This window comes from Rhincodon typus, chromosome 21 (assembly GCF_021869965.1).
Source record: "Rhincodon typus isolate 14 chromosome 21, sRhiTyp1.1, whole genome shotgun sequence".
NCBI lineage: Eukaryota > Metazoa > Chordata > Chondrichthyes > Orectolobiformes > Rhincodontidae > Rhincodon > Rhincodon typus.
This window is the reverse complement of record NC_063352.1, coordinates 8,507,801-8,521,359: the sequence shown is the minus strand read 5'-3', so window position 1 is coordinate 8,521,359 and position 13,559 is coordinate 8,507,801. Positions and strand designations below refer to the sequence as shown.

General features: G+C 41.5%; 1 protein-coding gene across 1 annotated transcript in view; it reads right to left on the bottom strand.

The window, feature by feature from the left end:
• Positions 1–4,099: 4,099 nt before the first annotated feature.
• clec16a (C-type lectin domain containing 16A) overlaps positions 4,100–13,559 on the bottom strand; it is a 121,727-nt gene continuing 112,267 nt past the window's right edge. The window contains exon 9 of the mRNA XM_048609674.1: positions 4,100–4,168. Coding sequence (XP_048465631.1) covers positions 4,100–4,168 — 69 coding nt within the window. The remainder of the gene's footprint in view (positions 4,169–13,559) is intronic.

Here is a 13,559-nt window from a genome sequence, read left to right as displayed (position 1 = left end):
TGAAACGTCAACTTTCCTGCTCCTCTGATGCTGCCTGGCCTGTTCTGCTCCTCCAGCTTCACACTGTGTTATCAGCAAGCTTCAAGTCTATTTTGGGGAAGGTGTTAGAGCTGATTGTTAAAGAGATTATAGAAAAACTCTGGTTGATCAGGAAGATTTAGGATGGTTTCATTAAAGGGAAATCATGTCTAACCAATTTGTTGGAAGAATTAACATGTGCTGTGGATAAAGGGGAACCAGTAGACACAGCATCCTTGGATTTTCAGAAGGCACTTGATAAAAGCTCAAGGTATAGAGGTAACATTTGTGTAGATAGAAGATTGTCTGTCTGGCTGGGAGAAAACAGTACTGTAAATATATCTGTTTGGTAGAATGTGATTGATGAGTGAGGTCTTGCAGGGATCTCTGCCTAACTTTTGCAAATGATTTAGTTACTCCGTCTTCACACTCCACATTTTTGTTTGCAGATAACATCAAGGTAGGTAGGAAAGTATGTTGTGAAGAAGAAATAACGAAGTTAAAAATGGTTATGGGTAAGTTAGTGAGCGGGTAAAAATCTGGCAGCTGGAGTATAGTATGGGAAAATGTGAAGCTGTTCACTTTTTTACAGGAAAAAATGAAAAAGCAGAGTACTACATATAAATGGAGAACCTCTGCAGAATTCCATGCTAGTTCTAACACACAAGTCACAAAATATATGCAGCTACCACACGTGATTAAGGATAATTAATTACAGGCAGCATGGTAACTCGGTGGTTAGCACTGCTGCCTCACTGCACCAGGGACCTGGATTCAATTCCACCCTCTGGCAACTGACAGTGTGGTGTTTGCACATTCTCACCCTGTCTGCATGGGGTTCCTCCGGGTGCTCCAGTTTCCTCCCACAGTCCAAAGATGTGTAGGTTAGGTGGATTGCCCATGCCAAATTTCCCCATAATGTTCTGGGATGTGTAGGTTGGGTGTATTAGTGATGAAAACTGTAGGGTTACAGGGATAGTGGGTGGATCTGGGTGGGATGCTTGTGGGAGGGTCAGTGTGCATTTAATGGGCTGAATGGCCTGTTTCCACACTGTAGGGATTCCGTGATTCAATGATAATGGGGTGCTATCCTTTATTAGAGGAATTTAACATAAAAGTAAGAATGTTACGCTTCTCTTATACAGGCCATATATGAGACCGTGTCATGAATATTCTGTGCGCTTTTGGAAGCCTTATTTAAGGAGGGATTACCACCAGTTAAGCCAGTTCAGAGGATGTTCTCTGGGATAAGTGAATTATCATATGGGGATAAAGTGAACAAGCTAGGCTTGTTTTCATTGGAATATAAGAGTGAAGGTGATTTGATAGAAGATCCTAAATAGTTTTGACAAGGTGAATATTGAAAGGAATGTTTTTCTTTTGTGGGTCAGTCCAGAGACACGATTTAAAATTAAATGTTGCCTTTCTGAAGCACAGATGAGAATCTTTTTCTGAAGGTTGTGTAACTTTGGAACTCTCCTGTCTGATGGCAATGGAATTGGGCTCGTTGAGTGTTTTTAAGGCCAAAGTGGATATATTCTTGTTAAACAGGAGCATTGAAGGTTAGTGGGAGTAGATGGGAATGTAGAAATTGAACACACACAGATTAGCGGTGATGTAATTGAATGGTAAAGCAGAATAATCTACTACTCTTATTGTGTATGTTTGTACGTATTTTCTAAATGTGGGGGTGAGCAGTTTAGATGGTGACTAGCATGCCAGCCCCACCACTGAGACAACGTCAGCCTTTTATCCATCTATCAATTCATTAAGAGTTGATAGGGGAGATACCTGCCTGTGAACTACCTATTAGGCACCTCAGCGCTGATTACCAGAAGCTGCTGATTTAACGAGAGGCCAGCAGCTTTGGAATCATAACCATAACCAGTTGAGATCTTGTCTGGAGGGGATGCAGTGACGAAAAAGTCTTTTTTTGAAGAAATCTGGAGGATCAAAGCCATACTGTTGTCTGCTATCCATACCTCTGATTGCAGGCAATTTGGAGCTCCCCTCCCCTAAAAAAAATTCAACACGTAGGTCACCGACATTTTCCAAATTAGCCACCTTTCTCACCCACCAGGAAGGCAGGAAATCAGGAGGTGGTGAATTGCGGCCCTTACTGTTTTGAGCAACAACATGCAATGGTGAGGAAGACCTTTTTATTGCATGGGACACTCTGCCTGTAAATGTGTAGGAAATTGAGATCGTAAATGTTTTGCAAAGACGTTTATGCTTAGATGGGCACTTGAGGGAAATAAGTTTATCGTACTGCAGTAATAGAACAAGAAATTTGACTGATTAGATTGCAATGAAGAAAGCCAGTACAGTCTTCCATGCTTTAATGGGCAGATGGGGCTAGTTTAGTTTGGGATTATATTCGGCATGGACTGTTTGGACCGAAGGGTCTGTTTCTGTGCTGTATCACTCTATGATTCTGATTCTGTTATGAACTTTTGACTGTCTTTACATATGTACATGTGATTTTGAAGAGGTTTTTAAAAAGCAGGAGATGGAAAGGTGAAAGAAGTAGCAGTTTTCAGAGAACAGGAACATGGTGCATGAACATGTAGTGATTTGTGGTTAAACAGTGGGAAAGGAAAATAAACTATTCAAGAAGTGGCACGCTGAGCAACGAAGTACTGAAGACAGTATGAGAAATGAAGTAGGGATTGAAGTGGGGGAGTGAGAATTCTGAAATTTATCTGCAAATCTAATGAAGTTTATATAGGATAGGAATGATAGAAGGATACAACTTTATGGGTGAGGGCACTAGCTGAGATGCTTTGGATGAAGGTACAGGCTGAAGCATTTTGGGTGAGTGCTTAGACTGGTGCTGAGATCTGGGTAAGGAAGAATGGGAGAAGTCACAAGGTATTCAAGATTTGGACTGCTGTTTTCATATTTTCAGGCAGTGTTCTTGGACACTGAACTGATGTAGATTAGTATTTATCTATAGGTAATTTGTATCCAATCAATGTTGAGTATTGAAATTTGAATTAATGTGTAAGCATTCACAATATAATGTGCATTTCAAGTTACCATTCATCAAGCAGACCTGTAATATGTGGTAACTCTAACCATTTGCTCTGGGGAAGTCTGAGGAAAACCCATGTACTCATCATAAAATGAGTTTTACTGAGTTCATGGATTTACTAGAATTCACATTCTGTTTAACTGAGAAATCCATTTGTCATTTTTCCAGCATCAATTCTGGCTTCCCAGAAAAATGCCAGATGGTATCACACTTGGGAATACTTCAAATATTTGCATATGGTATATTTTCAAGCTATGTGCTTTTATTGCAGGCCAGTCTGTCTTGATATTGGTCATTGCAACTCTGGGGGTCAGAACGTTATTGTTTCAAAAGTTTTTGCAGATCACAGGTAGATAATTTAGACCGAGCAAAACCATGACTTTTACAATATTAGTGTTTTCTACTATCTGCCTGTCCAGTGCTAAGGTGCATCTTCACTCTGCAGTGAAGTACCAATCTCATTTGCAGATATCAAAGAAGGTTACTACTTTCTTGCCTGAGTTTGGATGCCTCTGCCTTAGAGGAAAATTTGCCTTGATATTTTACTTTTGGTGATGTTTTTTATTGAGGGTGGGTGAACTGAAGGTCTTGCACAAGAGAACAGGCTTGTATCCATGTTTGGTCCTCTGAGTCAGAAGGTTCTAGATTCACTTACAACTTCAGGACTCGAGCACAGAAATCTAGACCAACATTCCAGTGCAGAATTGAGGGAGTGCTGTTAACAGCAGTTTTTGAGACACCAAAGCCTTACCAGGTAGGTACAAAGGATCCTATGGAGTTCATTTCAAAAGTTATCAGTAAAGGTATCCCTGGTGTTCTGGCAATCTTTATTCCTCAATCATTATCACAAAAACCAGATTGTGAGTCAATATTATTTTGTTTTTTGTTGACTGCAATTCATCTGCTACATTTCCTACATTGCCAAAAATATTTCAAAATTGCTTAAATGGCTGCAGAACGTTGTGGGACACCGAGTTTATGAAAAGCCTAATAGCAAAGTATAAGTCTTTCTTTTCTATCTGCTAGTTTGTTTACACATAGGACGCTCTATGTCCAGAAAGTCTCATATTCATACTTGCTGGTGAACTTGCCCAGTATTGTCATGCATGCCATAATCTAGAGATTAAATTGAAACATAATGTAAATGGCAAAAATAAATTATTTGCTTTGTTCAGTATGAGGCAGACGTATTATATAGCTGTTCCTGGTAACTTTAACATTCAAATTGATAGTTCGCTCAGACTAAATCAACTCAGTTATTTAATTGCTGTTTGTTTTCTCTGCTTTTTGACAGAAGAAAATGTTGCAAAGTGGCCGGAGGTAATGTTTTTGCTCCTGTTTTTTAAGTCTGTTTAATTTGAGAAATGTTGTTGACCAGTAATGTACAGATTTCAACAGAACTTCGTAAACTGGGTGTGGCATAAGAAAGAACAGATCAGTTTTTGGCGAAGTTGCAGATCCAGACCTTGGAATCCTTGAACATTTGGACAATAAAGAAACTTCTTTTTAAGGATGTTGTGTGTTGTTTGACATAGATTTGTTGTGGGTCTTCTCAACCTTTTGGTATTTAGCTGTTGAAATATCAGGAGATTTCAGAGCAGCTTGAAGGATGCGGATTGTTCAGTAGTGGTCTCTGAGATGGAAGCTCTTAATAAAAAAAGTTGATTTTTTTTTTCAGGAATGTAAACAAAGGTTGGTAAGTTCAGCAGACCTGGCATTGTCAATGGTGAGAGGGGGGGAGAAAAAGTAACATCTCCAATCTAATGACTCCTGGTCTGAAAAAGACTCCAGAGAAGAGATCTTGAACCCTATATTATCTCATTTCTCTTTCCGCAGTTGCTGCCAGATCTGCTAAGTTTCTCTATTACTTGGTTTTTGTTCCCGATCTTGAGTAGCTGCAGTATTTTGCTTTTCAGTTTTGTATTTACAGAGCACCAACCAGAAAGCCTGCTGAAAGAGCTGTGCAATTGTGATAATGTTAAAACCATGGGTAGATATAGGTACTGTACTGTGTGTCTCATTTAAGTGTTCAAGGCGGGCACAGTCCTGTCTTTTACAGTCATAGAGTCGTACAGGTCCACCTTGTGCACGCCAACCAGACCTGCCAATCTGACCTAGTCCCATTTGGCCCATATGCGTCTAAAACCACTTCTATTCACATACCCATCCAGATGCCTTTTTAAATGTTGTAATTGTACCAGCCTCCTCCACTTCCTCTGACAACTCATTCTATACACACCACCTGCTGCATGAGAAAGTTGCCCCTTAGGTCCCTTTTAAATCTTTTCCCTCTCACCTTAAACCTATGGCAAGCAGTTTTGGACTTTCCTGCCTTGGGAAAAAGGCCTTGGCTATTCACCCTAACCGTGCCACTCATGACTTTATAGAGGTTTATAAAATCACCCCTCAGCTTCTGGCACTCCAGGGGAAAAGTGCCAGCCTATTCAGCCTCTTTCTATTGCTCAAACCCTTCAGTTCCAGCAACATCCTTCTAAGTCTTTTCTGCACCCTTTCAAGTTCAACAACACTCTTCGTATAGAAGGACAGCCAGAATTGTACGCAGTATTCTAAAAGTGGCCTCACCAATGTCCTGCACAGCTGAAACATAATGTCCCAACTGCTATACTCAATGTTCTGAGCAATGAAGGAAAGTGTGCCAAATGCCTCTTTACCACTCACTCTACCTCCGACTCCACTTCCAAGGAACTATGCGCCTGCAGCCTAGGTCTCTTTGTTCAGCAACACTCCCCAGGGCCCTACCATTAACTGTGTCAGTCCTGCCCTGGTTTCTTACCAAAATACAACATCTTACATTTATCTAAATTAAACTCCATCTGCCACTCCTAAGCCCACTGACCCATCTGATCAAGGTCCCATTGTACTCTGAGATAACTTTAATATCCAAAATCTTTGTGTCACAGCTGGTCACAAGCTTCCGGTCTAAAAAGCAACCCTCTACCACCCCTATGTCTCCTGCCTTCAATAAAATTTTGTATCCAATTGGCTAGCTCACTCTGAATCCCATATGGTCTAATTTTACTAACCAGTCTACCATGTGGAACCTTGTTGCATGCTTTGCTTGAAGTCCATGTAGACATCTACCACTCTGCCTTTATCAATTTTCTTTGTCACCCCTTCTGAAAAATGAATCAAGTTAGCGAGACACAATTTCCTCTCGCACAAAGCCATGTTGACTATCCCTAATCAGTCCTTGCCTTTCCAAATACATGTAAATCCTTTCCCTCAGAATCCCCTCCAACAACTTACCCACTATTAACATCGGGCTGACTAGTCTATAGTTCCCTGGCTTTTCCTCACAGCCTTTCTTAAATAATGGCACCACATTAGCCAACCATCAGTCTTCCGTCACCTCACCTGTGGCTGTCGATGATACAGATATCTCAGCAAGGGGTCCAGCCATCTCTTTGTGGGAAGCGACGGAAGTTCTGGAAAACACCTGATCGGGTCCTGGGGATTTATCCATCTTTGTGCTTTAAGACCTTCAGCACCACCATCTGTGCAATATAAACTCTTTTCAAGACGTCACTATTTATTTTCCCCAAGTTCCCTAGCTTCTATGTCCTTCCCCACAGGAAATACTGATGTGAAATATTCATTTAATAACTCACCCATCTGCTGTGGTTCCATACACAAATGGCTACATTGATCTTTAAGGGGCCCCATTCTCTCTTTAGTTACTCCTTTGCCCTTAACGTACTTATAGAATCTCTTTTTTATATTCTCCGTTACCCAATTTGCCAAAGCTATCTCATGTCCCGTTCTTGCCCTTCTGATTTCCCTCTTAAGTATACATCTACTGCCCTTGTAATCTTTAGGGGTTCTCTAGATCCCAGCTGTCTATACCTGATATGTCTCCTTCCTTTTCTTCACCTGAGCCTCAATTTCTCTTGACATCCAGTATTCCCTACACTTAGCAGCCTTGCCCTTCATCCTAACAAGAACATACTGTTTCCGAACTCTCATTATTTCATTCTTAAAGGCCTCCCATTTTGCAACCATCCCTTTACCTGTGAATAGCCTCCCGCAGTCAACTTTTGAAAGTTCCTTTCTAATACGGTCAAAATTGGCCTTACTGTAGTTTAGAACTTTAACTTTTTGATCAGTTTTATCCTTTTCTATGACTATATAAAGCTAATAGAATTATGATCACTTGTCCAAAAGACCCCCTCTGAAACCTCAGTCACTTGCCCTGCCGTATTCATGAACAGAAGGTCAAGTATTGCTTCTTCTCTAGTAGGTACATCCACAGATTTGAATAAGAAATTTTTCTTGTGCACACTGAACAAATTCCTCCCCATCCCAGCCCTTGACACTGACCGTCTCAGTCTATGTTTGGAAAGTTAAAATCCCCTACTTATTACAACCCTATTATTCTTACAGATATCTGACATCTCCTTACACAATAGCTTTTCAAATTCCCACTGACTATTGCCTACTAATTCCCTGCCATCTTTTAACTGCTGTTTAGCATCACCATCAAATTTGTCATTCACCATTTTAAAATTTTCACTGCTTTCCTGGCCCACTATTGCGTTCCAAGCCTTTACTTGACCTGTACTTGGGCTTAGAATACATATTCAAGAGCCCATATCCCTGATATTCCAATCATCCTTTCCCTGTGCACTGTTCTTGTGTCCATCCTAGTATTCCCAAATACCTTCCCCCTGCTTCCAGATCCAACAAGCTATCAAGTACCTGCTTGGTAGTACAAAGCTTGAATGTTGCTGATAAAGGAGACATGATTTCAAAGTTGTTCATCTTGCACTGATCAGGACAGAATCACAAGAATGCCAAATCTCAGTGAACAATACGTTTCCAATCTTGCCATATTTTCACACTTGATTTCCCAGGCCTTTAAGGGGCTGGGAAAGTTGAGCCCATGGTGTCAATACTTTCTAAACTATCTGAGATAAATTGGTTATTTTTGCAATTGTTAAGATTAATAGTCAGGATTACAGACTGGCACATTTATGCTTGCTAGAAGCTATTCATATCTTTTAAACAAGCTATCATTGCCCCAGTTTCTAGCACCACTCAGTTCTTCAAAGTCGCATTTATTCCTCAGACCCACTCGGTTTCCAGACTGAGTATAATGTGGAAAATGTGAAATTTTCTATTTTGGAAAAAGGTTTTAAAAAAGGAACAAATTATTTAAATGATGAGAGATTGCAGAGGGGTCTGGGTGCCCTAGGACATGATTGGCAAAAGATTAATGTGCAAAATACAGCAAATAATTAGGAAAGCAAAATAAGTTATCATTTATTGTAAGGGGAATTGAATACGAAAGACACGGCACTGGAATGCTGTGTACAGTATTAGTTGCCTTAATCAAGAAGGGAAGTAAATGAGTTGGAAGCAATGCTGAGAAGATTTGCTAGACCGTAATCCATGGAAAGGGCATGTTGCCTTATGAGGAAAAGTTGTTGGATAGGCTGGGCTTGTATCTGCTGGAGTTTAGCAGAGTAAGAGGTGACTTGATTGAAATGTATGAGTTTCTGAGGGGTCTTAACAAGGTAGGTGTGGAGAGGATATAGTCACTGTTTAAACATTGTTAGTCACAGGTTCCATTTAAAACAAATTAGGCAAAAAAAAAGTTTTCAGAGGCTCATGACTCTTTGGAACTCTATTTTTAAAAAAAATGGTAGAAGCAGAGTCTGTCAATATTTTTAAAGCCAAAGTGGGTAGATTCTTGGTAAGCAAGGTAGGTGAGAATGTGAATTTGTAGTTATAATCAGTCCTGATTTTGTTAAATGGCAGAGTACGCTTGAGGGGCCAAATGGCCTACTGCTGCTCCTTGTTTATGCGCAAAACCAATCTCTCCCTAACTGTTCTTTCACCAATTAAATTGTTCAGTCGCCATAGAACCAGAACCCCACTGCCTCCTTACTGATACAGAAACCAATAAAATCTTCCACAATTTGGGCTTTTCTCATATTAGCTTTTCCCAGTGCACTCATACACCAGGATCAGTCACCACTCAGCAGCACACTTGCCCCCTTACTCTCTTGCCTACCTGCTTACTGTCAGATTGCAACACATTCTCCATTCTCCGACTTCAGCCTCTAAATCTCTGCCTCAAACAGAAATGGAAAAAGAATGCATCATGTTGCTACACTCATCAATGAGGAGACACAGCAGAATTGAGACAGAATCAACAATACAATGACTTCAATGTAAATATAGTAGTGTAGATGCAATACGAAATGTGCATCACAGCTGTAAGGAAACAAAAATTGTTGAAGGCAACCAAAGAGAGGGGATGAAAAAGATTAAGAAGGCGACAGAGACAAGAGAGTTTTTTTGTTCATAACACAGACTATTTTCAATTACTGTTTATGAAGTCCACTGTGTTGTAAGTTTTATCTCTTAGAACACACTTCCTGTGAATAACCATGTGCATTCCGTGAAATATTTGCGCAGTAATTTGTTTAAAAAATAATTGTTCCAAGTTATAACCTCCTCTTGGGAAGTAGTTTGCATATTAAGTCACCAGATTTGTTTAAGAATAACACAATGCACTCAGCTGTCGCAGTTTCTCAGTAACGTGAGTACATGGGTATTGCATGTGATTATGATTTCTATTTTATGTTCATCAAAAATCAAAGAAATTTCCATTTTGTTTAAACTGGCAAAAAGGAAAACCAGTTATCAAGCACATGTTTAATTTTGAAAACAGTTGAGGAATTTTGATCACGACTCCAAGAACAAACATCACTCACTCACGTTGTTAAACAAAAAAATGTTTCCCTTTGAGTTACATACTCGTGTGACAAAACTTGTCCTTTGTTATGGAAACTGCTATAGGTTCAAACATGGCCTAAAAATAAAACAGCTGCAGACTTCTTCTCAAAAATAAAGTAAATGCAAAGTACAATGGGTACTTCAGATTAGAAATAAAAACAAAGTACTGGAGAAACTCAGATCGCAAGAACTGCAGATGCTGGAGTTAGAGACAACACAGTGTGGAGTTGGAGGAACACAGCAGGCCAGGCAGCGTCAGACGAGCAGGAAAGCTCGCAAGTCTTTTCTGAAGAAGGGTCCCAACCCGAAACGTCAATTTGGATGACTTTTTTTTTGTCTTCCTTCCACTTTAAATAAAGGTGTTTTATTGGCAATTAGGGATGTGCATAAATGTCGCCAGCGATACCTGTATCCTCAAATCCAGAGGATTCGCGGGATGTCGACATTGTTGGCTAGGCTGACATTTATTGTGCATCCCTAATTGCCAAAGGGCAGTTAAGAGTCAACCACTTCAGTCCATTGGTCTGGAATCGCATGTAGGCCAGACCAGGTAGGACAGCAGATTTTCTTTCCTAAAGGACATTAATGAACCAGATGAGTGTTTATGACAGTTGATAGTGATTATATGTTTTGCCTTTGGGCCAACTTTTATTCTAGATTTTTACTGAATTCAAATTTTACCAGCAGCCATTTGAGTCCGTGTCACAGAAACATAGAAAATAGGAGCAGGAGTAGGGCATTTGAGCCTGCTCTACCCTTCAGAATGATCATAGCCGATCATCCAATTTTGTATCCTATTCCCACTTTCATCCCATACCCTTAGATTCCTTTAGCCCTAAGAACTATACAGTCATTCCTTGCATGCCAAGGGTTTTGTTTGAGAACCCTCGCAAATGATGGAATTCACGAATGCGGAGCCTGTTTAAAAATACAGATTAAAAGTCGCGGATACATGAGTTTGCCCGCGGATGTTGAATTTTGTTGCTGCTTGCTTTTTGGCATGGATTGGTGATTTCACACATCATGCCATTGCAAATACCGAGGATTTTCTGTATCTAACATAGCGTTGAGACAATTCGATGTTTTGGCCTCTGCCGCTTGGTGACAGAAAATTCCACAGTCTCACCATTCCAGGTAAAGAAATTTCTCATTGTCTCAGTCCTAAGAAATTAATCTGAGTAACCTTGGGTAAACCAGGAAATCCACTCCCTGCTGGAGACCAGATGTGCAGCATTCAAGTTGGGTGACCCGGACCAATACAGAAAATCCAGATGTGACCTCCACAAAACCATCAGGGAGGCAGAGAAGCAGTACTGGACCGAGTTAGAGGCCCAGACCTACCAAACAGAATCCCGCTGTCTATGGCAAAGCCTAAATGACATTACAGGATATAAAATAAAACAGTGTAAGATAGTGGACAATGACAGATCCCTCCCTGACACGCTCAATGCTTTCTATGCTCAGTTTGAGCAGAATACCACCGGCGTGATGACACCTGTCCCCTCTGTCACTGCTTCAGAAGTCCGATCAGTCTTTCTGGGAGTCAACCCGAGGAAAGCAACGGGCCCAGATGGTGTCCCTGGCCAAGCACTCGGATGCTGTGCAGAACAACTGGCGGAGGTATTCACTGACATCTTCAACCTCTACCTCCTACAAGTCAAAGTCCCCAACTGCTTCAGGAAGATCACCATCATCCCCGTACCCAAGAAAACACATGCTCTGTGCCTTAATGACTGCTGCCTAATAGCTCTGACCCCAATAATCATGAAGTGCTTCGAGAGACTGGTCATGGCCCACATCAACTCCAGTCTCCCAGCCTCCCTCAATCCTCTGCAATTTGCCTGCCGATATAACGGGTCTATATAGGACGCCATATCCCTAGCCCTGCACTCATCCCTGGTACATCTGGACACCAAGACGCCTACACCAGACTCCTGCTCAGCCTTCAACACCATTATCACCTCCAGACTGATCTCAAAACTGCGTGACCTTGGTCTCGGCTCCACCCTCTGCAACTGGATCCTCAGCTTTCTGACCTATAGGCTGAAATCAGTGAGGATAGGTAACTGCACCACCTCCACAACAACGCTCAACACTGGCGCATGCCCCCCCCCCCCATGCATCCTCAGCCCCCACTGGACTCTTGTACACCTACAACTGTGTTGCCAAATTCTGAATGAACGTCACCTACAAGTTCACTGACAACAACACCGTAATGGGATGGATATCGAAGAACGACGAGTCAAAATACAGAAGGGGGATAGGGGGCTTGGTGATGTGGTGCAATGAAAACAATCTGTCTCTCAACGTTGGCAAAACTGAAGAATTGATCATTGACTTCAGAAAGAAAGGAGGGGAACACGCTCCCATCTACTTCAACAGAACTGAGGTTGAGAGAGTGAAGAGCATCAAGTTTCTCGGAGTGACGATAACCAATGACCTGTCCTGCACTTCCCACGTAGATGTGACAGTCGAGAAGACACAACAATGTCTCCTCTTCCTCAGGCGGCTCAGGAAATTTGGCATGTTAATAAGCTCCCTCATCAACTTCTACAGATGCACCATTGAAAGCATACTGTCTGGGTGCACAACAGCCTGGTACGGCAACTGCTCTGCCCAGGACCATAAACTACAGAAGGTGGTGTGCACAGCCCAGACCATCACAGAAGCCAACCTTCCATCCATGGACTCCACTTGCATGGCTCACTGCCGCAAAAAGGCGGCCAACATCAAAGACCCATTGCACCCCGGTAATGATCTCCTACAACCTCTTCCATCAGGCAGAAGATACAGAAGCCTGAACACACACACAAGCAGATTCAGGAATAGTTTCTTTCCAGCTGTTATCAGACTATTGAATGGACTCTAGCCTCACATAATGTAACCCACAATGTAACCTGTATGCCTCGAAGTCTTTTTGATCTGTAAATCCTTTGCTTGCTGTGATCTGCCTGTACAGCTCATAAACAAAGCTTTTCATTGATTTTATTGTCACATGTACTGAAATACAGTCAATCACTGGTCTACCCCGTATTGTTAGATTGTAATCCCTGGTTTTGGATTATGTGGTCATTGAGAACATCGATCTGGCATTTATCCTGTCTAGCCATGTTAGAATTTTCTAGGTTTCTTTGAGATTCCCCCCTCCTCCTCATTCTTCTAACTTCTGGTGAATATTGTGATCTAACTGATCTAGTCTGTCTTCATATGTCAGACCTGCCATCCAAAAAATCAGTCTTGTAGACTTCTGTTGCACTCCTGCCATAGACAAAACAACTTTCTTCATAGAAAACCAGAAGTGGACCCAATAATCCATGTGTGGTCTTAAAAAAAAAAAAAAAAAAAGTACAGTTGCAGAAAGACATCCCTGCTCCTGTCCGTGAAATCCCTTGCTATGAAGGCCACCATATTATTAGCTACCTTCACTGCCTGTTGCACTTGCTTGCTTGCTTTCAGCGATTGGTGTACGAGGACACCCAGATCTTGTTGCACCTCTTTTCCCAACCTTTTGACATTCGGATGATAATCTGCCTTCCTGTTTTTGCTACCAAAGTGGGTGTCCCTGGTGTCCATAAAATATTGCCTGGGGTTCTAGATCACTATCCCAGTGACGTTACCACTGCCTCCCCTTTACCACCAGTGCATTCACTATCTCTGCGGTTGTTTCCTTTAAAAACCTTGGATGCAAAGCATCAGGTCCGGAGGATTTATTACCTTTAGCCTCATTGGTTTCCCTTGTAGTTTT